The sequence below is a fragment of the Petromyzon marinus genome, chromosome 53 (assembly GCF_048934315.1).
Source record: "Petromyzon marinus isolate PM22_M1 ecotype Great Lakes invasive population chromosome 53, UKy_Petmar_22M1.pri1.0, whole genome shotgun sequence".
Lineage (NCBI taxonomy): Eukaryota > Metazoa > Chordata > Hyperoartia > Petromyzontiformes > Petromyzontidae > Petromyzon > Petromyzon marinus.
In genome coordinates, this window is record NC_133719.1 from 5,327,007 (window position 1) to 5,354,885 (window position 27,879).

General features: G+C 45.5%; 1 protein-coding gene and 1 long non-coding RNA gene across 5 annotated transcripts; one reads left to right on the top strand and one right to left on the bottom strand.

The window, feature by feature from the left end:
• Nucleotides 1-1,842: 1,842 nt before the first annotated feature.
• On the bottom strand, nt 1,843-12,392 carry LOC142905391 (uncharacterized). The gene is made up of 9 exons (XM_076051947.1): nt 12,290-12,392; nt 9,919-10,092; nt 7,638-7,779; nt 7,096-7,199; nt 6,379-6,532; nt 5,411-5,541; nt 4,447-4,651; nt 3,388-3,527; nt 1,843-2,830 (listed from the first exon to the last, which is right to left on the bottom strand). Exons 1-9 carry the CDS (start codon nt 12,330-12,332, stop codon nt 2,622-2,624), a joined length of 1,302 nt encoding a protein of 433 aa, XP_075908062.1. The 5' UTR covers nt 12,333-12,392; the 3' UTR covers nt 1,843-2,621.
• Nucleotides 12,393-13,233: 841 nt separating this feature from the next.
• Nucleotides 13,234-23,610, top strand: LOC142905392 (uncharacterized). Of its 4 annotated transcripts, none has more exons than XR_012929542.1 (6): nt 13,234-13,276; nt 18,343-18,423; nt 20,238-20,293; nt 20,629-20,745; nt 22,368-22,518; nt 22,643-23,610. It is a non-coding gene; the product is annotated as an uncharacterized LOC142905392 (long non-coding RNA). The 4 variants fall into 4 exon arrangements; XR_012929541.1 differs by lacking the exon at nt 13,234-13,276 and adding an exon at nt 15,367-15,611; XR_012929543.1 differs by lacking the exon at nt 13,234-13,276 and adding an exon at nt 15,367-15,611 and having other exon boundaries at nt 22,488-22,518.
• The last annotated feature ends 4,269 nt before the right edge of the window (nt 23,611-27,879 follow it).

Consider the following 27,879-nt stretch of genomic DNA (forward strand, 5'->3'; position numbering starts at 1 on the left):
ACCACAGGCAGCGTGGTGACATCACCGTCACTTAGTGGCGAATGGCGGGTATTTGTACGCGCGTGCCCCGTGTATCTCTTTATGTGTGCGTGTGCATGCCTGCCCCGTGTGTACAATTGTGTTGACTGATTGCACCCCTTCCGACAATAAAGCCAGCATCAGGACTCACGGTAAGTCAGAATCAGAATATTTATTTACATTCGCAACAACCAGTACCTCAATAAAAAAATGTACATTATAATCTTAACTCTTGATACATTATGAAAAATATTTACAAATCACATCGACAAATGTGGCTGTATCCACATCCATTTCAGATGCGAAGAGGTCTCTGTAAAAAATTATATTCAACAGCAGAAGAATGTCCTAAGTCGCTTCCAGAGGCCTCTCTTCTTGTGGATCTTGGCGGCGATCGGCTCCTGTGCCCGCTCCTGCGCCGGCTCCTGCGCCGGCTCCTGCGCCCGCTCCTGTGTCCGCTCCTGTGTCCGCTCCTGCAACGGCTCCTGCGCCGGCTCCTGCGATGGCTCCTGTGTCCGCTCCTGCGATGGCTCCTGCGCCGGCTCCTGCGCCCGCTCCTGTGCCCGCTCCTGCGCCCGCTTCTGCGCCCGCTCCTGCGCCCGCTCCTGTGCCCGCTCCTGTCTCAAAGAGCTGCGCTGAATATGCTCCTGCTGCTGCTGATATTGCCACTGTGCATATTCTTTGAGATCCTGTTGCTCGAGGACTGCACGGCTGCTCTTGTACAGTAGGTGGCTTTGGAGAGTCCACCTGCTGGTTGGTGCGTACAGCTTCACAGCGGGCACTGTGGTAGACAGAGCAGAGAGGGAAGAAACCGACAGGGGTCAATATTGGAAACACAAGCGCCGAGCGTTGATTGCATCGATGTTCAAAATAGCTTTTGGTAAACGTTGGAATTTTCTTTGGTAAAGTTACCTAATTCCTACACAACCCTGCTCAATGGATCCACCATGAAGCACTTTGATTGAGTGATTGATGCTGCGGCGCTCATTGATTCATGCAAGCCATCCTGTCATTCATTGGCTTCCTCATCACTAATGCATAGTTATTACCACGGCCATAGTTGTCATAAATGTTACATCTGGATACATCTGCTAATGTCAAGGACTCAATTTACTTGGTTGACCGTTTCCTGAGCTCGACCATACACACTCATCATATTAGAGGACAAACTACCTTCATCCTTCTTTGCACACTCTGTTGCACTATCTTATGATCTTGTGCTTAAGTGTTGTAAGATAAGTAATAAGAAATATACAGCCCTTTGTCAATCCATTACTTATTGAAAAATACCTCCCCCATGCCACGAAAGTCATGGGAAGGGTTATACTCTTCGTCACTGTGCTTTTCACTGCAGGTGGGTGCACAACGCAACCCAGGATCTGTCCTAAATATCACTCACCACTCATGTTAGCTGTGGCTCAATTCACAGTGCAGCACAGAAACAACTTTGCAACTGTTTCCATCATATTGTTTCAAACGATTAATTAATTCAGTCTGGCTGCCCCCTCCCCCCCCCCCCGAGTTGGCAATGCCGACTGCTACTTACTCTCTATCAGCGAGTCGTGAAACTCCCTGGGATGTGGGCACGTGCATGCTCTGATGGCGGGGTCATTATCACGAGCAGCGGCGGTGACATTAGTGGTGATGGTGGTGGCGGCGCTCACGGCAGTCGTGGTGGCATCTTCCTTGCTGTGAACACAAGAAACAACAAGCGGCAAGAATGTCAAAAGGCTGAACTCTGCAATAGAATGCAGAATAAGGGGCAAGTAGCTAGTCGTAATCAACTATTAGTTTATCATAGTTGATTATAGTGTAATAAATAATGTTTACCATAAATTATGTTTACCATGTGAGAAAGGCTATCGCAATTCTAACAACAAAGAAGCATAGCTACAACCACTCAATAACCTCCACTATCCACAACAACCATGCCACAACCGTACACAACTGTTATTCATATGTAGCTGGAGGTCTTCCCAAGCTGTAATCATGACGCAAGTGGACCTCTGTTCCTCAAAACACTTTGCAGCAGCCCTTTAACCATTGTTTATCCCTGCGTTGTGTTCATCACTCATTACTTCACCTACACTGCGGCCTGACTCTCCAGGGTATCTGGCAATGTCATGGCTCACCAACCACCCCCTTTTGATCAAGGGTTTAAGGTGTTATTGTGCCCATCATGTCAGATCTTCACCAATTTCTCTCTCCTCTGAGAAAACCCAGACCATTATCACTCGCTCGAAGGGCTAGGGATGAAAACTCAATAGGAGGGTTGGTCTGATTCCGGCATGACGTCTCAAATTCGCCTCTGTGTCTGCTGAGGTGAGCACAGCCTTGCTTTCAAAAGATACGTCAATCCCAGCTCACTCTCAGCACCATTATGTCCCTGTCACTGCTGCTGGAACGGCTGTCCGAGTTCTCCCAGCTCACGGCATCCCACGGTGGATCAATGGCCAACTCGTCCGTTTGGACAGCGGCGTCGACCTGCCCCTTGATTGTGCCGTGCTAGCATCCCGCTCCGCTAGCCGTGTGTCTGCTGATTGTGCGTTTGTTCAGCTGCAGTGGCAAAGCATCTGCAGATTTTTCACTGTGCTTGCTTTTACTCACTGCGAGAGGACTTCCTTCTTCCGGGACTGCACCGTGACCGCCTCCTTTTCCATCTTCTGTCCCTGAGTTGACCCCACCATGGACTCTGGAATGTCAATTTCCACAGTCCGCTCGTAGCCAACGCGCATGAATTCAAGCTGAATTGTTTTTTTCTGCTTTAGCTGATGCGGCTGCTGCTGCTCCTGCAAGTCTTTCCCAGGGGACACTGTGGGAGACAGAGCAGAGAGAGATTAAACGGACAGTGGTCAGTATTGGAAACACAAGCACAGAGCGATGATTACATCGATGTTCAAAATACCTTTTGGCAAACGTTGAAATTTTCTTTGGTAAGGTCACCTAATTCCTGCCCCCAACCCTGCTCAAAAGATCCACGACGAAGCACTTTGATTGATTGATGCTGTGACGATCATTGATTCATGCCAGCCATCCTGTTGTTCATTGGCTTCCTCATCAATAATGGATAGTTATTACCACAGCCATAGTCATAAATTTAATATCTTGATACCTCTGCTAATGTCAAGGACTCAATTTACTAGGTTGACCGTTTTCTGAGCTCTACCATACACACACACTATATTAGAGGACAAACTACGTATCTTCCTCCTTCTTTCCACACTCTGCTTGACTATCTTTTGATCTTGTGTTTAAGTGTTGTAAGATCATAAATAATAACAAATATATATAAAATTGTTTCAGACGATTAATTAATTCATTCTGGCTGCCCCCTTTTCCCCTCAGTTGGCAAAGCCGTCTGCTTCTTACTCTTTATCAGCGAGTCGTGGAACTTCCTGGGCTGTTGGCACGTGCATGCTCTGATGGCGGGGTCATTATCCCGAGCAGCGGCGGTGACATTGGTGGTGGTGGTGGCGGTGCTCACGGCAGTCGTGGTGGTATCTTCCTTGCTGTGAACACAAGAAACAACAAGCGGCAAGAATGTCAAAAGGCTGAACTCTGCATTAGAATGCAGAATAAGGGGCAAGTAGCTAGTCGTAATCAACTATTAGTTTATCATAGTTGATTATAGTGGAATAAATTATATTCACCATAAATTATGTTTACCATGTGAGAAAGGCTATCGCAATTCTTACAACAAAGAACCATAGCCACAACCACTCAATAACCTTCACTATCCACAACAACCATGCCACAACCGTACACAACTGTTATTCATATGTAGCTGAATGTCTTCCCAAGCTGTAATCACGATGCAAGTGGACTGCTATTCCTCAAAACACTTTGCAGCAGCCCTTTAACGATTGCTTATCCCTGCGTTGTGTTCATCACTCGTTACTTAACCTGCACTGCGGCCTGACTCCAGGGTTTCTGGCAATGTCATGGCTCACCAACCACCCCCGTTTGATTAAGGGTTTAAGGCGTTATTGTGCCCATCATGCCAGATCTTCACCAATTTCTCTCTCCTCTGAGAAAACCCAGACCATTATCACTCGCTAGACAGGCTAGGGATGAAAACTCAATGAGAGGGTTGGTCTGATTCCGGGATGACATCTCGAATTCGCCTCTGTGTCTGCTGAGGTGAGCACAGCCTAGCTTTCAAAAGAGATACGTCAATCCCAGCTCACTCTCAGCACCATTCATGTCCCTGTCACTGCTGCTGGAACGGCTGTCTGAGTTGTCCCAGCTCACGGCATCCCACGGTGGATCACCGGCCAGCTCGTCCGTTTGGACAGCGGCGTCGACCTGCCCCTTGATTGTGCCGTGCTAGCATCCCGCTCCGCTAGCCGTGTGTCTGCTGATTGTGCGTTTGTTCAGCTGCAGTGGCAAAGCATCTGCAGATTTTTCACTGTGCTTGCTTTTACTCACTGCGAGAGGACTTCCTTCTTCCGGGACTGCACCGTGACCGCCTCCTTTTCCACCTTCTGTCCCTGAGTCGACCCCACCATGGACTCTGGAATGTCAATTTCCACAGTCCGCTCGTAGCCAACGCGCATGAATTCAAGCTGAATTGTTTTTTTCTGCTTGAGCTGATGCGGCTGCTGCTGCTCCTGCAAGTCTTTCCCAGGGGACACTGTGGGAGACAGAGCAGAGAGAGATTAAACGGACAGTGGTCAGTATTGGAAACAAGCACAGAGCGATGAATGCATCGATGTTCAAAATACCTTTTGGCAAACGTTGAAATTTTCTTTGGTAAGGTCACCTAATTCCTGCCCCCAACCCTGCTCAATAGATCCACGACGAAGCACTTTGATTGATAGATGTTGCGGCGCTCATTGATTTTTGCCAGCAATCCTGTCGTTCATTGGCTTCCTCATCAATAATGGATAGTTATTACCATGGCCATAGTTATCATAAATTTAATATCTTGATCTATCTGCTAATGTCAAGGACTCAATTTACTAGGTTGACCCTTTCCTGAACTCTACCATGCACACACATTATATTAGAGGACAAACTATCTTCCTCTTTCTTTCCACACTCTGTTTGACTATCTTATGATCTTGTGTTTAAGTCTGTTGTAAGATCATAAATAATTAGAAATATATAGCCCTTTGTCAATCCATTACCAACACCTCCCCCATGCCACGAAAGTCATGGGAAGTATTTTACCATTCGTCACTGTGCTCGTCACTGCAGGTGGGTGCAAAATACAACCTGGAATCTGTTCTAAATATAACTCACCACTCATGTTAGCCGCAGCTCATAATTCGCAGTGCAGCACAGAAACAACTTTGAAACTGTTTCAGTCAAATCATTGTTTCAAACGTTTAATCAATTAATTCTGGCTGCCCCATCCTCCCCCGAGTTGGCAATGCCGTTTGCTACTTACTCTTCATCAGCGAGTTATGGGACTCCCTGGCCTGTGGGGATGTGCTTGCTCTGGTGGTGAGGCCATTATCCGGAGCAGCAGCAGTGACATTGGTGGTGGTGCTCACGGCTGTCATGGTAGCATGTTCCTTGCTGTGAACACAAGAAACAATAAGCGGCAAGAATGTCAAAAGGCTGAACTCCACAATAGAATACAGAATAAGGGCAAAGTAGCTAGTTGTAATCAACTATCAGTTTATCATAGTTTAATAGAGTGTAATAAATTATGTTCACCATAAATTACGTTTACTATGTGAGAAAGGCTATCGCAATTCTTACAGTAAAGAACCATAGCTAGCCACAACCACTCAATAACCTACACTATCCACAACAACCATGACACAACCGTACACAACTGCTATTCATATGGAGCTGGAGGTTTTCCCAAGTTATAATCACTATGCAAGCTAACCTATTCCTCAAAACACTTTGTAGCAGCCCTTTGACGATTTTTTATCCCTACGTTGTGTTCATCACTCGTTACTTCACCTACAATGCGGCCTGACTCTCCAGGGTTTCTGGCAATGTCATGGCTCACCAACCACCCCCTTTTGATCAAGGGTTTAAGGTGTTATTGTGCCCATCATGTCAGATCTTCACCAATTTCTCTCTCCTCTGAGAAAACCAACCATTATCGCTCGCTAGATGGGCTAGGGATGAAAACTCAATGGGAGGGTTGGTCTGATTCTGGCATGACGTCTCGAATTTTCCTCTGTGTCTGCTGGAACGGCTGTCCGAGTTGTCCCAGCTCACGGCATCCCACAGTGGATCAACGGCCAGCTCGTCCGTTTGGACAGCGGCGTCGACCTGCCCCTTGATTGTGCCATGCTAGAATCCCTCTCCGCTAGCCGTGTGTCTGCTGATTGTACGTTTGTGCAGCTGCAGTGGCAACGCATCTGCAGACTGTTTACTGTGCTTGCTTTTACTCACTTTTTCTGCTTTTGCTGATGTGGCTGCTGCTCCTCCTGTAAGTCTTTTTTAAACTGTTCCTTTTTATTATGGTCTGCACAAGTGTTCCCGTGAAGTACCACTTTGCTGTGAGCAGACGGTCCAGTGGTCTGCATGGACAGTTTCCGTGGGGACACTGTGGGGGAAAGAGTGGAGAGATATTAAACGGACAGTGGTCAGTATTGGAAACACAAGCACAGAGCAATGATTGCATCGATGTTCAAAATACCTTTTGGTAAAAGTTGGAATTTTCTTTGGGAAGGTCACCTAATTCCTGCCCCCAACCCTGCTCAATGGATCCACCACGAAGCACTTTGATTGATTGATGTTGCGGCGCTCATTTATTCATGCCAGCAATCCTCTGTCATTCATTCGTTTCCTCATTATTAATGTATAGGTACTACCACGGCCATAGTTCTCATAAATTTCACATCTTGATACTTGTGCTCATATCAAGGACTCAATTCACAAGGTTGACCGTTACCTGAGCTCTACCATCCACACTCATCATATTACAAGACAAACTATGTATCTTCCTCCTTCTTTCCGCACTATGATTGACTATATTTTGATATTGTGTTTAAGTGAGGTAAGATAATAAATAATAATAAGAAATATATTAAATTGTTTCCAACGTTTAATGAATACATTTTGGCTACCCCCTCCTCCCCCAAGTGGGCAATGCTGTCTGCTACTTACCCTTCCCCAGCGGGTAGTGGGACGCCCTGCACCGCGAGCACGTTGTTGCCCTGGTCGCATGGCCAGCATCCGGAGCAGCAACAGCAGCAGTGGTATTGGTGGTGCTGTGAACACACGACAAAAAAAAGTGGCAAGAATGTCAAAAGGCTGAACTTTGCAATAGAATGGAGAAAACGGGCAAGTAGCTAGTCACAATCAACTAGCCAAGCAGCCACGAGGACTTGTCTACCCAATGAACCTAACCAATTTCCTAAATCGACAGGAGGTATGAGACCTCCCAATACCCTACCTTTAATCCAAACCACACATTTGGCACTTGGCTATGCCCGCTTTTCAGGAAATGCCCACCTTTCAGTTTTGGTGTTCATGGTGCAAGGGAGGATTACCTTGCGTGGAAAATCAACAGAAAAGGATTTTATATCTATGCCAAATAATATTTAAAAACCTCCACTAGTGCTACGATAATTTCAAATTCAAATATACTAAACAGGTGAGCATGGGAATGAAATGCATAAGTTAGTGATTATATGCATCGAACGTACCATTGCCCCAGCAGTGGGATGAAGTTCCTGTACACAGTGACGCGTATAGCAGTACCAGTCTTTATCGCGTTCACCATGGATGAGATGTGTAAGAGTCTGAAGCCAAGCAATTTTGCCTTCCCCACCTTGAACAGCACATCTCCTGTGGAGTGAAACAGACACAACGTTCATCTGCTAATTAGCTCATGTTTGTGCATGTGCTTGTATGTACGTATGGACATGTGTGTGCGAGGGGCTGCACTTGTTCTACCAAGCACCACGGTGGAAACACTGAAATAAGCTCATGCTGGAGGCCCCAGAGGACAAGTGTTTATGACGCCTACTGGCCAAACTTCATTTGGCAGAGATGGAATGAACCCCACCCCCCCCCCCCCCATCTTGGGGTTCCTCCAGGAACAGGTTATTGCTGCGATTGGCCACGTGGAATGTTCAAATTATCATTGCAGAGGTGAGGCTGCAACTCCTTTGGCAGGATATGGACGGGTACCACCTGGACCTCTGTGGAATACACGAGGTCCAGTATATCGGTTCTGGCTCCAGTTATCATGAGTGAACTGTTTTCCACTCGGGGCAGTAAACTGCCAAACCACAAGGAGTGGCACTTTCTTTGAACAAAATAATGAAGGCGGTGGGGGAGTGTGGCGGTGAGGTATGGGAAGCTCTTAAGTTCCAGGCTGTCGTGGGTAATTGCTGTTCACTCAGAGGAGTTGGAGACACTGCTGCTATATCTGGAGTGTGCCACTAAGAGGTGACGTCTTACCATCAGCCTCACCGAAACTAAGCATCTGCCTGGGTATTTTGTGCCATCAAACAATTCAGCCCATCAACTTCCCACTGGTGATGGAGTAGTTGTGGAGAGAGTGGAGAGTTTTCCATACCTGGGAAGTATGCTTATGACTAGCTCTGGTTTGACAGGTGAGGTCTCACTCCGAATCAGTTAGGCGGCATTATCTTTTAATTGCCTGCATACTGTTGTGTGGAAGTGTCCTGGTCTATCGCTCTACACAAAGCTTGACGGCTAGTCATGCCCTCCCTTATCTATGCTTGTGAAACGTGGATCCCTCTAATGGAACATCTATGCCAGGTAGAAAATTCAGGCTGGCCTGCCTATGATCCATCCTGCGTTTAACCAAGCTGTATTGCGTGAGGAGCTTACAAATTCTATCAGTGAGCTCCTCTGGAAGGTAAGGCTGCGTTAGCTGGGTCATGTAGCTGACATGTCCAGCCACATTATGCCTAAGCATCTTCTGTTTGGCCAGATAGAGGGGGCTAAACGGGCACAACACGGGCTGGAAAATAGATGGGCTGATGTGGAGCTGAGTGGATTCGCCAAAGACTGGTACCAGCGGTGTCAAGATCGTCCTCTTTGGAGGAAGCTCATGAAGGACGCTACCCAGGCAGTTGGAGGCAGTCGCCCTCCAACAACAACGGAGGGCAGAGGAGCGACGCTCACAATGACTAGCAGAGTGCCAGGCAGCTAAAATGCGGTAAGTTGGCACAGGAGGGAGGTCAGCTGGTGCATCTGCCAGGTATCTCAGTCAAACCATGGCACCTGGTTGTGTCAGGTGACCTCCAGTCAGCGAACCTTCGACACTTTACATGGCCTCAAAGTGCATCTGGCCTGGCACAGGCGCCGTGGTGATGTCACTGCCACTTAGTGGTGAATACCGGGTGATGTTGTGTGGACACAACAACGACCTTGAAATATATATAGCCTCACACAAGTGTCGTGGTGAATGGAAATTGCCACGTGTTTGGAGCAGTGGTGCAGGGATTTACGCACTGCACCATAAATCCAGTGACATCAACTGTAATGAATGATATCTAAATGGTGTCCTGGGCCTTTCCGAGATCAATTCCATCTTAAATGAGCACCTGGTGCATTGTGTAAACATCAGCATTGGGAATACAAATGTGGCTGGGTGAGGTGCTCACCACGCCAATGTACAACTCTTCATAGGTGCCCACTATTAGAACTTGCCCCATCAGTCTCTGTGCTCGAATTTCATCAGAATAATTTTAACACCAAATTTCACGTGATGTTACCAAACATGTCATCATTGTTGACCGAGCTGAGACCAAACCTGTTTTAGTCACAGGCAGCTGAAACCCAGATCTGAATTCAGGATCTCAAAGGCTCTCAGTTCAGTGTTCTGACCTCTGAACCACTTGGCCACGTCTGATGTACTGTTGTTTTAAAAAAACATCAAAAACATAATGGGCATCCCTACACCTCATATCGCAGTACTTGCTTGGCCCGTGCATGTGTGCAGTGTCTTACCTGGCTGCAGTATTCCGTTTCGTTGAGCATAACTTCCAGGAGTAAGTGAAACCAGTTGTATATATTCTCCGCGCTGTACGAAATGCAGCCCCCAGCCGATATATTGCTCCATAATTACATATGTCTTAACAATGTGCACATTCTTTGGTTCCAGTTCCGTGCTAAGCGGGAATCCTGCAGCCATAGAGAAGGGAAGGATAGGGTTAGTTAGAAAAAAGTGGTGAGTAGCATAAATACAGCAGTTTTTTTTGCGACATAGTTTTTAGGTGGTTATTTTTCAAAATAACATCTCTGAGAATGAGAATTGTTGGGCCAAACTGAGTTCCTGCTAAAATGAGAATTGGGGCAGTGATCATCTCCCGTTTACAGCCCTGAGCCAAAGGAGGCTATTACACATTCTTATGACGAGATGGTTTATATTTTCTCCATTAATAAAAACAATAGAAGCCCTCTTAACGACGGTAATTGGTTCTATGAAACCGGTTGTTAAGTGATTTGGTCGTGAAGCGAGTATAGGAAATAAAGTACACCAAGAATTCAAAAGATATGTTTCCACTTCAAAGGCAGCCAACACCAAATGTAAACAATTCCCAATGCTCATGAATAGACATCACTGATTGGCCGAGGCCTGGTCAGATCACTTTGAAGCTTGCCGATTGGCCGAAATGAGCAGTTGCGTGCTCGTCGTACGCCCATCGTTGACATAGGAATGGTCGGTAAGCGAACACATTGGGCTCTATGGAGGCCCTACACTACTATACACTCCGCTACTATACACTACACTATACAATACACAATGGGCTCTATTGAGGTCCGTCGTTAGTTGTCAACCGGGGTGGTCGTTAAGTGGGGTTCTACTGAATGTGTATGTTTCTCCAATTAAATATTTTCCTAATTTCACTGTGAATAATTCTGGGAAAAGTGTCAGCTTGTCTGATTTCCCTCCGAATATGCATATTGATATTTCTGAGTAGAATGCCTTTTCATAGTCTAAAAACGTCAGGTTAATGGGTAATTGAAATTAATTGGTATTTTCCAGAATGTGATTACTGATATGCATAGGGTCGGGCACCCATATGCAACTAATTACAACAATTTGGTGGGCTTTGGCAGGACCTGTCACCATAAGAAATTACGGAAGGTCGAAAATATTAGTGGTGTAGCAGCCAAGGAATGGAAGGAATCCAAGAGTACATCGTATTATGTAACCCTACTATCCGTGAATTTTGCGGATAAGAGTCACGTGAAACATACATCATATTATCCAGATACACAAACATGGACACACGCGAAAATACGTAAAGACACAAAAACAGACAGAACATACCCACTGAAACATGCATAATAAACACACAACGACATGGATACACGGAGAAATATAGAGACACACAGAAACATGGAGACATTCAGAGACACACACAAGCACACCAATACAGAGATCGAGAGACACAAACAGACACCGAGATGCAGGTACTGGACTTAGAGACACACATAGAGATAAGTAGAGAAAGGTAAAGTACAAAGACAGAGATGGCGAGAGACATATAGACAGAAGCACTGAGACACCTAAGAGATATATGGTTGAGCAACATGCAGGTACTAGACTTAGAAACACACGTAGAAATAAGGAGAGGAAGGTAAAGTACAAAGACAGAGATGTAGAGAGACACATATAGACGGAAGCACTGAGACACACGAGAGATATATGGTTGAGCAACATTGAGTGTGTGCAGACACTCTGTTATGTTGTAGGTAACGCAACATTATCAGTGGTTTTCATGGCCAGACACATGTGCACACACAAACACACGCGCGCCGGTATGTGTGTAGGCCCTGAGAAACCCCTTAATAAACCCCTCGACACGCAACAGGCTCCCGTTTTGTCAACCAGGAATAACGTGGACTAGCAGCGTGCGTGATTACGATATTGCGTGTCGTCACCGTGAAGTGAGATCACGTGTGAGGGGCGGGGCTTAATTATGTGACGTCACATACCCGCAGGCCACGCCCATTATCTAGGATTATCTGCGGATTATTCTATACATTTTTGTGGAATGGAACCTTATTATCCGTGAATTTTGAGGAAAAGAGGAGTCATGTGAAAAAAAACATTATCCGCGAATAAACATCGACACACAAACATGGAGACACAAATCATCCACATACATAAAGACACAAAAATAAGCATAACACACCCAGAGACATGCATACACACACAAAGACACGGATACACAGATAAATACAGACATGGAGACACTCAGAGACAAACACATGCACACAAATACACTGAGATAGAGAGACACAGACGTCGAAATGCATGTACTGTACTTAGAGAAACACATGAAGATGAGGATAGAAAGTTAGAGAGTACTTAGGTAGGCCCGGAGAAGCCTCATTATTAATCCTTGCTTCATGTTTAAAACTCTTGATCCGCCCTCGACAAGCAACAGGCTTCCGTTTTGTCAACCACCAATAACGTGGACGAGCAGCGCGCGCGTGATGATTGCTTGCCGTCACCGTTGAGCTTGATCACGTGTGGGGGGCGGGTGCTAAATTTATGACGTCTCACATCCGCAGGCCACGCCCACTCCACGCTGGCCCCGCCCCCTACATCCTGCCCGCTCACTGCTCTATTAAGTTTTGATTTAAAGCTTTCGCGACTGCAGGAATTAATATTCTTGGTTCTTTCGGTAAAGTCACGTAGAAGGGAAACAATAAAATAAAAAAATATTTTTATTATTTCACAATAAAACAAAAATATATTTGTATTATTTCATTGTTTTCCATCTACGTGACTTTACCGAAAGAACCAAGAATATGCTCCATTAAGCTTTGGTTTAACACGTAGGCTTTCGCGGCCAATATCTGTAATATAGGTTTTTTTGGGTTAGACCTTGTAAATATGAATGTGGCGTTAAAGTCGCAACTATGTGCATGCATAATGTACGCTGATTACCATATGAATAACCCAACCGGCAACGGATAGCCATTATAATTCATGTTTTCATCTCCCCCTCCTTTGCACATCACAAGATATCATCACATCTATCCGTCTATTTAAATAACAAAATAGAATTTCTCCACAGATCTGGCTGTCGCCTGACGAAGCTAGTTGTAATGACTGGCGAAACGTCGTACTCGGATTGTAAATGTTCTGTATTTGCTCTCCAACACACCGGTGTGCTGTACCAGTAACGAATTGGCCACATTCTGTTTACGTTGCAACCCTTACTAATTTGCTGTGTCGGGTGGTTGCGGGTTTAATATTTACGCGATCTAACCCAAAAAAACCTCTTAAGCCTTGTCTTCACAATGGCTGAACGCGGGTCCACAATGCAAAGCAGTTGGCAACAAAACGGTACGATCTAACTTGCAATATACTGTATGTGTAAATGTCACGGTTGTTAAAATGAGCACGGTTGTAAGAGCTTTGCCTGTCAGTCACAATTTAAAACATTTCGCTCTCTTCATAGATGTTCTAAATGAGTCAAACTTAGGAAGACGATATCCGTTGAATTGTTTAGTGCTGCAAGATTAACGTCCCAAGCGGCTGTTCGGTGTGCAGAATAATGGTGTGATGTATAGATGTCTTTAAAATAGTTTTTTGTTGTTTTGCAAATACACGCTTTCGTTCGCTTTAGATAGTTTCTGATACTTTACATAAAGGGGAGTGTCTGGACTGAAAAGAGGCCACTGACTTCGGCTAAACGGGACATTTCACGAGTGGATCACAATTTACATCGTCCACTGTGTACTCTCTGCCTTCCCCGTCGTCTCCTGCCTCTAGTCACGACTCCTCGCTACTCTCCCAATCTTACTGGCCGTCTATCTTAGTCCTCTATATAGCCTCCCATATCACCCCTTCTCTCATCATCATCATCACGGTGGCTAGGAGATGTTAACTACCTCGCCTGGTGTGCAGGAGGTCGTGGGTTCGATCCCGACCCTGACGCCTGCTGCTGTATATTAGGGGGGCCCCCTCCTGTCAATCTCCCCATCCTCCCACGTCGTCACCCCTCCCCCCACTGTAGATTACGGCCCCCCACCGTAAATCGCCCTCCCCCCCCACTGTAGATGACGGCCCCCCACCACTCAATAGGGGAGCTCCCTCCACCTCCTGTCAATCTCCCCATCCTCCCACGAGGTCACCCCCCCCCCCCCGCAATGGACAGTGCCGACCCGGGGGGAGGGACGGAACGATAGAGCTCAGTCGGCCCTAGCTGGTAAAATAAAATAAATACTAGTTTAGTTAATCTGTTCCTCATTATCATCTCTTCTAACTCTTAATCCCCTCCTCATCTCCCTTTCTCTTCCTCCTATCTCTCTCTATTCGTCCATCGTTCATCATATTTCTGTCATCTATTATATATTCTTTATACCCTCTTTCGTTTCCCATTACTACTCTACTAACACTACCCCAATCCTCATAACTGTCCACAGACAGAATTACAATGATCCATACTCTTTGGTTCTTTCGGTAAAGTCACCTGATGAAGGAAGCTGGTGTTGCCTCCGAAACGTAGTGATTTAATTTAGTTGTTTTCATTTTTGTTTAATTTTATTTAATCAATTAAATTTGTACCTACGTGGCTTTGCCGAAAGAACCAAAGAGTATGGATCCTTGCAGTCACGAAAACTTAAAATCAAGAAGAATTACAATGAGTTTAAAAAACCGCGCCAAATCGCTCATGCAGCTTAATACTGTACACGTGCAGCCGTGAATAGTTTGTAAATGAGGCCAACCCCAGAGAGAAATGCTAACATTACATATTCCTGGGCATTCTCTCTGCCTCAAGGACTCTAAAAACAACCTGCAAATAGCGTTTATCCTGAGCTATCTCTCCTGCTCAAAATCTGATAAACTAAAATCTGATCACAACACACATGAACCTGTACTGTACCTTTACAATAAATCTCATCAGAAATCACTTAACCATAACGCACCTGTTTATTTTGGAAAACACCATAACCTGTTCACCAATTTTTCAAAGTTACTAAATACCACTCATGTAAAACTAACTTCATCCTGAAGTCTCTAAAAACATTCATATACGTATTTAAGGACTATTTCCCGGATGCATGGCTTGTGTGTGCCCAGCTGCATAACGCAACAAAGATATATAAATATAAAAAATAGTCCTCCTGTGCCCGTACGTTTCCCTCTCTCGAACTACTCAACACTTCAAAACGTTTGTTTGAGGGGCTCCGAAGTAAAACTACACTCACGACCATCACTCACCACACACCTCAGCAGACTCGCGTGAAGCCGACATCCCCCGATGCCCCCCCCCCCACTGTAGATGACGGCCCCCCACTGTAGATGACGGCCCCCCACCACTCAATAGGGGGGCTCCCTCCCCCTCCTGTCAATCTCCCCATCCTCCCACGAGGTCACCCCCCCCCGCAATGGACAGTGCCGACCCGGGGGGGGGAGGGGCGGAACGAAGGGGGCGGGGACTCGCAATGGCCGCTCGCTACGAAGTCGATCTGAACGATCGTTACAGATGCATATTTGTTAATCCCTTATCAGTGCCCTACCTTATTACAGAGCAATTCAGACCTTATTGGTCACCCCGTGCCATTATAAATCTCAACGTTCATCCCACAAGGGTCTCATCACAAGGAAGAAACACAACATTTTTTTAACTCAATGTCCCTGTACAAGAATACGCGCGAACCGTATGGGTTGACAGGTAAGCAGATGCACACACACACACTCGAACGTGATTGTGTTTTGCCGATATCGCTGATGCTCCTGTGCGTCTTTTTATCGTGGAAATGTCGTGGGTTTACTCACCAAACGCACCGGTGTTGCTGTTTCCGTGACAAACCTCACTAATTATCTGTGTAGGGTGAGGCGGCTTTAACGACATTCATATTTACGCGATAGAACCCAAAAAAATTATGGATAATGTTTGCATGTCCGTATTCAGGCAAGATTTGGTTTAATTTTGCCAACGGGTAAAACTCATTGAGCCAATATATGTTCCATTTTTATTGGGGACCTCGTTACAGAAACCTGGTTACAACAAAATAAACATGCACAAAGCAATACACGGTCAAGTTCCGAATGGCAAGGTCGTGCATCAACATGATAACACGTGTGCAATGCGAGGAGAACACATCACATACACACGAAAAAATATAACCTTACTAAACTCTGCAAAGCAGAGCGATCGTTTGCGCAAGGATATTTTTTTCCCCGTGATAAATGCACTGAATAGGCGAGGGGAAACTTATTTTAAGTTGACGGAGGACCACAGATTACAGGTGTGTGTACAACTGCTTGTGCGTGAATTTTAATCTCCCGCCGTGTAATGGTTGGCAGCGCACCGCGGGCTGACAATCCAGAGGCCGATTCTGTAGCCCGGCGCGGCAGCTGAAACGTTGGACAACTTTCTTCAATGCTTAAATTCCCACCACCCAGCAGCCCACCTCGCCGTCCCCGTCCACCCACCACGGTGGCGATGTGTTAACAACTCCCGACCCTGACGCCTGCTGCTGTATATTTGGAATCTGTGTCTCTCATCACTACGGTGGCTATGAGATGTTGACTACCTCGCCTGGTGTACAGGAAGTCATGGGTTCGATCCCAACCCTGACGCCTGCTGCTGTATGTTTGAAATCTGTGTCTCTCATTACCACGGTGACTATGATATGTTGACTACCTCGCCTGGTGTACAGGAGGTCATGGGTTCGATCCCGACCCTGACGCCTGCTGCCGTATATTTGGAATCTGCGTCTCTCATCACCACGGTGGCTATGAGATGTTGACTACCTCGCCTGGTGTACAGGAGGTCATGGGTTCGATCCCGACCCTGACGCCTGCTGCTGTATATTTGGAATCTGCGTCTCTCATCACCACGGTGGCTATGAGATGTTGACTACCTCGCCTGGTGTACAGGAGGTCATGGGTTTGATCCCGACCCTGACGCCTGCTGCTGTATATTTGAAATCTGCGTCTCTCATCACCACGGTGGCTATGAGATGTTGACTACCTCGCCTGGAGTACAGGAGGTCATGGGTTCGATCCCGACCCTGACGCCTGCTGCTGTATATTTGAAATCTGCGTCTCTCATCACCACGGTGGCTATGAGATGTTGACTACCTCGCCTGGTGTACAGGAGGTCATGGGTTCGATCCCGACTCTGACTCCTGCTGCTGTATATTTGGAGTTTGCGGTGTCTCTTTCCCCGTGGTCGCATGGATTCTTCTCCAGTTTTCCCCTCCACATTTAGAAACAGGCGTTTAGAGTATTTGACTTCTATACATTTCCACATAAGCTACCTCGTTGAGGTATCATTCTGGAAAAAATAGCTAATAGCTCAGTCGGCCTTAGCTGGTAAAATAAAAAAAATACTAGTTTAGTTAATCTGTTCCTCATTATCATCTCTTCTAACTCTTAATCCCCTCCTCATCTCCCTTTCTCTTCCTCCTATCTCTCTCTATTCGTCCATCGTTCATCAGATTTCTGTCATCTATTATATATTCTTCATACCCTCTTTCGTTTCCCATTACTACTCTACTAACACTACCCCAATTCTCATAACTGTGGACAGACAGAATTACAATTATCTATACTCTTTGGTTCTTTCAGTATAGTCACCTGATGAAGGAAGCTTGCGTTGCCTCCGAAACGTCGTGATTTAATTTAGTTTTCATTTATCTTATTTAATGTATTTAATTTTTACCTACGTGACTTTATCAAAAGAACCAAAGAGTATGGACCCTTGCAGTCACGAAAAGAAGAATTACAATGAGTTAAAAAAACCGCGCTAAATCGCTCATGCAGCTTAATACTGTACACATGTGCAGCCGTGAATAGTTTGTAAATGAGGCCAACCCCAGAGAGAAATGCTAACATTACATATTCCTGGGCATTCTCTCTGCCTCAAGGACTCTAAAAACAACCTGTAAATAACGTTTATCCTGAGCTATCTGATCACAACACACATGAACCCGTACTGTACCTTTACAATAAATCTCATCAGAAATCACTTAACCAAGACGCACCTGTTTATTTTGGAAAACACCATAACCTGTTCACCAATTTTTCAAAGTTACTAAATACCACTAATGTAAAACTAACTTCATCCTGAAGTGTCTGAAAACATTAATATACTTATTTAAGGACTATGATCCGGATGCATGGCTCATGTGTGCCCTCCTGCATAACGCAACAAAGACATATACATATAAAAATACTCCTGTGCCCGTACGTTTCCCTCTCAAACGACTTAACACTCAAAAACGTTTGTTTGGGGGGCTGCTATGTAAAACTACACCACCCACCCCCCACCACCACCCTCCCCACCACCACCCTCCCCACCCCCCCCCATCACCACCCTCCCCACCTCCCCCTCCCGTATACCAGGCGAGGTCGTTAACATATCCTACGTGGTGTTGCATCTGTGTTGGTCCCAGGAAGCGTGCTGCTCGCTGACGCCGGTGTGTCTACATGTTTGCGATGCTCTCTACAAGCTACCAACACCGGAGCACACTACGGTACTGAGAATGTGGAACGGGAAGCGGCGGTGTGCGCCCATTGGGGGCCCTGAGCAGATACATTTTATTTTGGGTGCATCACGTGACTACAAGCGTTATACGCTGGAGCAGTTGAAATTTACTTTCTCTTCCCCACATTCAGGACCTCCTTCAGACATTGAATCAAGATCATTAAAATTCTCAGACTGTGCATTACTCATTGTCCCACGGTCTAGGCGTCACACTTGGGTGGTGACGGTGCCTTGGCAATTGCGGCACCTAAACTCTGGAACTCGTTGCTCCTTCGAGATCAGGACTTCCAAGACAAAACATTTCAAATTTGGACTAAAAACGCATCTGTTTAAAATGTCTTTCTCACTTTTCCTTGGTTGACATTAAACTATGTTCCAGCTTCCCATGCATAGCGCCCTGAGAACGATTGTTTAAGGGCGCTTTATAAATTTAAATTATTATTAACTCAGTTTACAGAATAGTACAAAGTTTCACGAAACAAATGCTTAAATACGTTGTGACTTGTTTTGCACAGTGCCATTGTAATGGTGAGCTTTTTAATTGTTATCAGGATGTGAATTGAGATATTTGGCACAGCTCTGCTGTTATTTTTTTTCCATATGCATCCAGGACCCCTTGAGCTGTTTGGAGCCATACACTTTTTAGTTGCTGAACCCTCATCACAATCCTACGCTGTGAACGCATGTAAATTAAATGTTTCTGAACAATGTTTTCCTGATGATCTGTTCTGACAATTCTGTCAATAAATACGTTTTCAGAAACGCGATGTAATAAACGGACCAATGGAACACTTTGTGGCACCGTTGACCAGAAATGTTGGCCTGATTAAATTCTGCGACAAAGCGTTCATAACGGAATTAGTACATTTGACAAGTTTGACGCGAATACGTTACATTTTAAGTAAAATAAACAAGGCGTAGACCTGGTACATGTGTAGCGTGGTGACACCCACTTTTATTAGGTTTTACGGAGGAAGGTACTCGTACAGGCTACAATTATGATTGCGAAGATAACATGAATCATGAAACATGTCTCACAGCGTGAAAAGCAAAACTGTAAAATGGTGTTTAGCAGTGACAGCTGTGGTGACGACATGTCAACTACCTCGTCTGCTATGCAAGGAGGTCGTGGATTTTATCACAACCCTGATCTGTTGCTCCATCCAAAGCTTCGGGTCTTTTCAGCCATAGTCATGCCCTCCCTTCTCTATGCTTGTGAAACATGGACCCCTCTAATGGAACATCTGCGCCGATTTAGAAACATTCAGGCCTGCTTGCCTACGATCCAAAATGGGCTTAACCAGGCATCTATTCACCGGATAAAGGGGGCTAAACAGGCGTGGTACGGGTTAGAGAAGAGATGGAATGATGCGGTACAGGAGGTTATGGAGCTGGGTTGACTTGCCAAAGACTGGTACGAGTGGTGTCAAGATCGGCCTCTATGGAGACTCGTGAAGGATGCCACTGGGCAGTTGGAGGCCGTCGCCTTCCAACAACAACAGGGGGAAAAGGAGCGACGCTTACGATGAACGGAGAGCCAGGCGGCTAAAACACAGCAAGATGGCAACAGCAGGGGGCACAGGAGGTGCATCTGTCAGTCATCTCAGTCAACCCATTGCACCTGGGTCTATCCCTTGACCCACTGTCAGTGAGCCTTCGACACTCCACGTGGACTCAATGCACCTGGCCTACCATAGGCGGCGTGGTGACATCACCTCACTCAGTGGCGAATGGCGGGTATTTGTACGCGCGTGCCTCGTCTATGTATTTGTGTGTCTGTGTGCATGCCTGCCCCGTGTGTAGAATTGTGTTGACTGATTGCACCCCTTCCAACAATAAAGCCAGCATCAGGACTCGCGGTAAGTCAGAATCAGAATATGTATTGTCATTCGCAGCACGCAGTACCTCAATAAAAATGTACATTAAAATCTTAACTCTTGATACATTACGAAAAATACTTACCAATCACATTTACATTTCCGATGCGAACAGGTCTCTGGAAAAATTATATTTATCAGCGGAAGAATGTCCTAGGTCGCTTCCAGAGGCCTTTCTTCTTATGGATCTTCGCTGCGACTGGCTCCTGTGCCGGCTCCTGTGCCGACTGCTGTCTCAAAACGCTGCGCTGAATATGCTGCTGCTGATGATGACAATGCTCTGGTGCATATTCTTTGATCTTCTCCTGTTGCTCCAGGACTGCACGGCTGCTCTTGTACAGTCGGTGGCTTTGGGAAGTCCACCTGGAGGTCGGCGTGTGCAGCTTCCGAGGGGACACTGTGGGAGACAGCAGAGAGGGATGAAACGGACAGTGGTCAGTATTAAAAACACGAGGACAGGGCGATGATTGCATCGATGTTCAAAATTTATTTTGGTAAACGTTGGAATTTTCATTGGTAAGGTCACCGAATTCCTGCCCCCAACCCTGCTCAATGCGTTCCACCACGAAGCACTTTGTTTGATTGATGCTGCGATGCTCATTGATTCTGACCAGCCATCCTGTCATTCATTGGCTTCCCCATCACTAATGTATAGTATTACCACGGCCATAGTTCTTATAAATTTAATATCTTGATACCTCTACTAATGTCAAGGACTCAATTTACTAGGTTGACCGTTTCCTGAGCTCTACCATGCACACGCATTATATTAGAGGACAAACTATTTATCTTCCTTCTTTCCATACTCTGACTATCTTATGATCTTGTGTTTAAGTGTTGAGATAATAACAAATATACAGCCCTTTGTCAATCTATTACTAAGTGGAAAATGCCTCCGCCCTGCCATGAAAGTCATGGGAAGTGTTTTACCATTCGTCACTGTTCTTGTCACTCCGGGTGGGTGCACAAGGCTACCTGGGATCTGTTCTAAATATCACTCGCCACTCATGTTAGCCGTGGCTGAAAATTCACAGTGCAGCAAAGAAACAATTGTGTGACTTGTTCCGTCATATAAGTGTTTAAAACGTTTCATCATTGAATTCTGGCTGCCACCTCCTCCCCCGTGTTGGCAATGCCGTCTGCTACTTTTCATCAGCGAGTCGTGGAACTCCCTGGGCTGTGGGCACGTGCTTGCTCTGGTGGCGAGGTCATTATCCGGAGCAGCGGCGGTGACATTTGTGGTGGTGGCTGTGCTCACGGCAGTCATGGTGGCATCTTCCTTGCTGTGAACACAAGAAACAAAAAGCGGCAAAATGTCAAAAGGCTGACCTCTGCAATAGAATGCAGAATAAGGGGCAAGTAGCTAGTCGTAATGAACTATTTATCACAGTTGATTATAGTGGAATAAATTATGTTCACCATAATTTGTGTTTACAATGTGAGAAAGGCTATCGCAATTGTTACAGCAAAGAACCATAGCTAGCCACAACCACTCAATAACCTCCACTATCCACAACAACCATGCCACAACCATACAGCCCTTTCACGATTGTTTATCCCTGTGTTGTGTTCATCACTCGTTACTTAACTTGCACTTCGGCCTGACTCCAGGGTTTCTGGCAATGTCATGGCTCACCAACCACCCCCTTTTGATCAAGGGTTTAAGCCGTTATTGTGCCGATCATGTCAGATCTTCACCAATTTCTCTCTTCTCTGAGAAAACCAGACCATTATCGCTCGCTCGACGGGCTACGGATGAAAACTCAATGGGAGGGTTGGTCTGATTCCGGGATGACGTCTCAAATCGCCTCTGTCTTAGGTGAGCACAGCCTGGGTGTCAAAAGGGATACATCAATCCCAGCTCACTCTCAGCACCATTCATGTCCCTGTCACTGCTGCTGGAACGGCTGTCCGAGTTGTCCCAGCTCACGGCATCCCACAGTGGACCAACGGCCAGCTCGTCCGTTTGGACAGCGGCGTCGACCTGCCCCTTGATTGTGCCGTGCTAGCATCCCGCTCCGCTAGCCGCGTGTCTGCTGATTGTGCGTTTGTGCAGCTACAGTGGCAACTCATCTGCAGATTGTTCACTGCGCTTGCTTTTACTCACTCCGAGAGGACTTTCTTCTTCCGGGACTGCACCGTGACCGCCTCCTTTTCCACCTCCTGTCCCAAGCAGGTGCCCTGAGTCGACCCCGCCCTGGACTCTGGTATGTCAATTTCCAGAGTCCGTTCGTAGCCAATGCGCATGAATTTAAGTTTAATTGTTTTTTGCTGACGTGGCTGCTGCACCTGCAAGTCTTTAACTGCTCCTTTTTATTGTCGTCTACACAGGTTTTCCTGTGAAGTACCGCGTTGCTGTGAGTTCGACGATCCAATGGTCCGCATGTACAGCTTCCTAGGGGACACTGGGATACAGCGGAGAGAGATTAAACGGACAGTGGTCAGTATTGGAAACATAAGCAAAGCGATGATTGCATCGATGTTCAAAATACCTTTTGGTAAACGTTAGAATTTTCTTTGTTATGGTCACCTAATTCCTGCCCCAAACCCAGCTCAATGGACCCACCACGAAGTAATTTAATTGATTGCTGCGACGATCATTGATTAATTCCAGCCATCCTGTCGTTCATTGGCTTCCTCATCAATAATGGATAGTTATTACCACGGCCATAGTTCTAATAAATTGTATATCTTGATACCTCTGCTAATGTCAAGGACTCAATTCACTAGGTTGACCGTTACGTACATGTTATGTATATCGTTTATTGTTAAATTTGAATCGCAGTTCCTTTGATTACTGTTGTTAGATTGTTTTTACAGCTTTATTTTGGTGTTTTTGAAAACATGGTTAAGCCATGTTTCTTGCGGAAGTGCGGAGTTGGCCTGATAACTTTAATCTAAATTGTCTTATGGTTGTTATTGTTTGACTTGCATCACACTGGGATTTTTGCACACAGCATTGTAATACAGTGGGTTTTTTTTCTGGAAGATTTGCTGGTTTATCAAGGATGTTTCTGTTGCGTGTCGTCGCTTTTAGATGTTCTCTTCATACTTTGTTTGTTGCGGTTGCACCCGACTCAAGAGCCGCATGGCTCACAGGGCTATACCTAAAAAATGAAACTTGAACCTGAGCTCTACCACACACACTCATATTACACGACAAACTATGCATCTTCCTCCTTTCCACACTCTGACTATCTCATGATCTTGTGTTTAAGTCTGTTGTAAGATTATAAATAATAAGGAATATACAGCCCTTTGTCAATCCATTGATGAATAAAAAACCGTCATACCCGGAAGTCATGGGAAGTGTTTTACCATTTGTGACCGTGCTCGACACTACGGATTGATTCACGAGGCGACCTGGAATCTATTCTAAATATCACTCACCACTCATGTTAGCTGCGGCTGATAATTCACAGTGTAGCAGACAAACGACTGTGCGACTGTTTCCGTCATATAATTGTTTCCAACGTTTAATGAATACTTGTTGGCTACCCCCTCCTCCCCCGAGTTGGCAATGCCGTCTGTTACTTACCCTTTGCCAGCGGGTCTTGGGACTCCCTGGACCCGCGGGCACGTTGTTGCCCTGGTCGCACGGGCCAGCATCCGGAGCATCAGCAGCAGTGGCAATGGTGGTGCTATGAACACAAGAAACAAAAGTGACATAATTTTTTAAAGGCTGAACTTTGCAATAGAATGGAGAAAACAGGCATTTAGATAAATAAAATAATGAAGTGAATGAAAACACTAATGTAGACTGTAGCTTGGTTCTTAATTGGAGTGAGTGTACTGGTAGTCTATAATGTAGACTGTAGCAATGGTTAAGCTGGGTGAGTGTACTGGTAGTCTATAATGTAGACTGTAGCCTGGTTCTTAACCTGAGTGAGCGTACTGGCAGTCTATAATGTAGACTTGTTATTGGTTCTTTCAGTAATATAAATAAATAAACTATGACGTTTCGATCGCAACACAAAAGGTCATCGGTAAAACGGGTTAGCCTCTAAAGGCAAACTTTATATAAGGGTTTAAAGCTTTCGTGACTGCAATGATTCATCTTCTTTGGTTCTTTCGGTAAAGTCACGTAGAATGAGAATAAAATAATAAATTGTTATTTTATTTTATCAATTTATTACTTTATTCTCATTCTACGTGACTTTACCGAAAGAACCAAAGAAGGTTTATATAAGGGTTTAGAGATGGGCGTAGCCCAAGTGTGCCAGCAGCATGGGTGGGGCAGCTAATGTTAATGTAGGAAAAGACAAGCAACTACACCAATCAAAGGCCCACCAGGCAATTATTGGTGTAGCGTTTTGATGAGGGAATTCTTTTGGAATGGATGGTGCTGAGAATCAAGTTTTAGGTAGGCGTCAGGATGGGTTATTTTCCTGTAGACAATGACTCATTGAGCCATCTGTTCTGTTTTTGAATAGGACATCCAAGAAAGGTAGCATGCCATCCTTTTCTACCTCCATGGTGAATTTGATGGATGGGTGTATGGAATGGAATTGGTTCAGAGCTGGTCAGCCATGTGGCCAGATGACAAACGTGTCATCCACGTACCTCATCCACAAGGACGGGTATAGAGTGGATGCCTGGATGGCGTCCGTCTCATTTCTTAAAATGAAAATATTGGCTACAACCGGAGATAAGGGAGAACCCATTGAGGTGCCTTCAGTTTGTAGGATGTTTCATTTCAGGTGAAGTATGTATTGGTGAGGCAGTGTCTCACCAGGGCCGGTACATCAGCATTCAATACTTGTTGGACCAAATCTTCAATTATTGCAATGGTATCGGACACAGGAACTCTGGTGAACAAAGAAACTACATCGAAACTAACAAGCACATCACCTGGGGACAGTGAGATGTCTTTTATTGACGATACCAGGTGATAAGAATAGGGTTTTTCCCCTTTTTTCCGGCAACAAAACTGAAACCTTTTTACAAGGATTCATGTCTGCATTAACCACAATACCTGCAGTCAAAATGCAAACAAAAACATACTATGATAATATATGCATTGTCCTTGAAACTGATTGGTCCACACCAAGGGACGACTTTCTTTTGAGCCTCGACCCTTATGGTGCTCGACCAGATGACGCCAAAAGGCGTACAGCTCAAAGACAATGCACTATCAAAGTAATGAGGGCTCAGGGTGAGCATCTACATTTTTAGACCTTTGCCAGTACCAAAATATAATAATAGAGTTTTTCCCCTTTTTCCTGGCAACAATACTGAAATCTTTTTACAAGGATTCATGTCTGCATTAACCAGACATAATTATATAATTATAATACCCCCCTCCGCCTCAAATCACTGCACCTGAAATGAGTTAAATGATGACGTCACCCTGCTGCTCTATTTAAGACCGGGAGCAAGCGAGGGCTTTACCATTCTGGCGAATTGCCCAATGATGCTGGATGTAATTACCAGCGAAACGTCGTACTCAAATTGTAAATGTTGTGGATTCACTCTTCAACACACCGGTGGGCTAAATTAGTGAACTATTTGTCTTTTGTCAACGTGACACTTTTTTGCTGATTGGCTGTGTCGGGTGGTGGAGGGTTACGACACATTTATAAATAACGCGATCTAACCCAAAAACCTTTATTATGAATAATATTGGTCGCGAAAGCCTACGTGTTTAACTATATTCCGTTTGTATAACCTTGCAAACACCAAGGAATACGAATTCCCAGGATCAAGAAACTTACCTCTTAACCCAGAATATCGGAAATAAAATGATAAAGCATACACACGTATGACGAAAATTAATAAAAACTGAGGAAGGGCCAGGATAACGGGGTGAATCACAATCTTGTTGAACATAAAACATGATATTTTAGCGATGGTAAACCGAGGGCAACGGAGAGAGAGCCTCCCGGCCGTCTTTGTCTTCCCGCAGAACGTGATAAGAATATGCATACGCTCAAGAGAGCACTTTCCCTTGAAATAAAATAAAAAACCACGATGGAAAACTAACACAACAGACCTTGAGTCACATACAGAATCATAACTGCAAGTGGTACGATACCAAACTATGATGGAATAAAATGTTAACTTTAAAAACCTTAACCCAACCTTTGTGTGTAGGAAAAGGTCATACAGGGGGGGAACTGGCCCTCCCTCTCGCACAGGCAGACAGAGAGACGCCTTCGAGACGACTTGTAACATCTGTTTTTTTATGGTTTATGGAAAGAGGAGGGCAACAGAACCATGCCATAAATGACACACACACTGACACATACGGACACACACACTCCAGACCACGACACACAGCTAAATCACGGAGCTCCGCCCTTGTAAGGAGGAGCCATCAGCCAGCGGACAAGCTCAGCAACCAGCCGACCAGCTCAACTCATCCCTGCAGAAGAAGATCAACCATCAGAAGATCAACCACCACCGACGCAGAAGTAGTCTCTACAGCTCACCATAATGGCGAGACTCACTGTTTAGCGACAGGCTACGCGGTGCGAGTCAGCACCATCAAAAGGAGCATCGCAACGAACGTGTATCGCCAGCGCCAGACAGCGCAACCAGTAATCATCACGTCAACGACACAACCGTGAGCCAGCCACCATGCCGACGGCGCACAACCGCCACTACGAGCGAGCTGTGATCGCCATCTACCGACGACCATCGCAACTACAGAGGGAAAAAAGTATTTGATCCCCTGCTGATTTTGTACGTTTGCCCACTGACAAACAAATGATCAGTCTATAATTTTAATGGTAGGTTTATTTGAACAGTGAGAGACAGAATAACAACAACAAAATCCAGAAAAACGCATGTCAAAAAATTTATAAATTGATTTGCATTTTAATGAGGGAAATAAGTATTTGACCCCCTCTCAATCAGAGAGATTTCTGGCTCCCAGGAGTCTTTTAAACAGGTAACGAGCTGAGATTAGGAGCACATTCTTAAAGGGAGTGCTCCTAATCTCAGCTTGTTACCTGTATAAAAGACACCTGTCCACAGAAGCAATCAATCAGATTCCAAACTCTCCACCATGGCCAAGACCAAAGAGCTCTCCAAGGATGTCAGGGACAAGATTGTAGACCTACACAAGGCTGGAATGGGCTACAAGACCATTGCCAAGCAGCTTGGTGAGAAGGTGGCAACAGTTGCTGCGATTATTCGCAAATGGAAGAAACACAAAAGAACTGTCAATCTCCCTCGGCCTGGAGCTCCATGCAAGATCTCACCTCGTGGAGTTGCAATGATCATGAGAACGGTGAGGAATCAGCCCAGAACGACACGGGAGGATCTTGTCAATGATCTCAAGGCAGCTGGGACCATAGTCACCAAGAAAACAATTGGTAACACACTACGCCATGAAGGACTGAAATCCTGCAGTGCCCGCAAGGTCCCCCTGCTCAAGAAAGCAAGTATACATGCCCGTCTGAAGTTTGCCAATGAACATCTGAATGATTCAGAGGACAACTGGGTGAAAGTGTTGTGGTCAGATGAGACCAAAATGGAGCTCTTTGGCATCAACTCAACTCGCCGTGTTTGGAGGAGGAGGAATGCTGCTTATGACCCCAAGAACACCATCATCACCGTCAAAC

Coding starts and splice junctions, on each gene's coding strand:
- LOC142905391 (XM_076051947.1), bottom strand. CDS start 12,332: ATGAAGCAAGGATTAATAATGAGGCTTCTCCGGGCCTACCTAA. Junction 5,542..6,378: donor CATCAGCAAAAGCAGAAAAA/GTGAGTAAAAGC, acceptor TTGTGTTCACAG/CAAGGAACATGCTACCATGA. Junction 2,831..3,387: donor CCACGACTCGCTGATAAAGA/GTAAGAAGCAGA, acceptor TGTCTCCCACAG/TGTCCCCTGGGAAAGACTTG.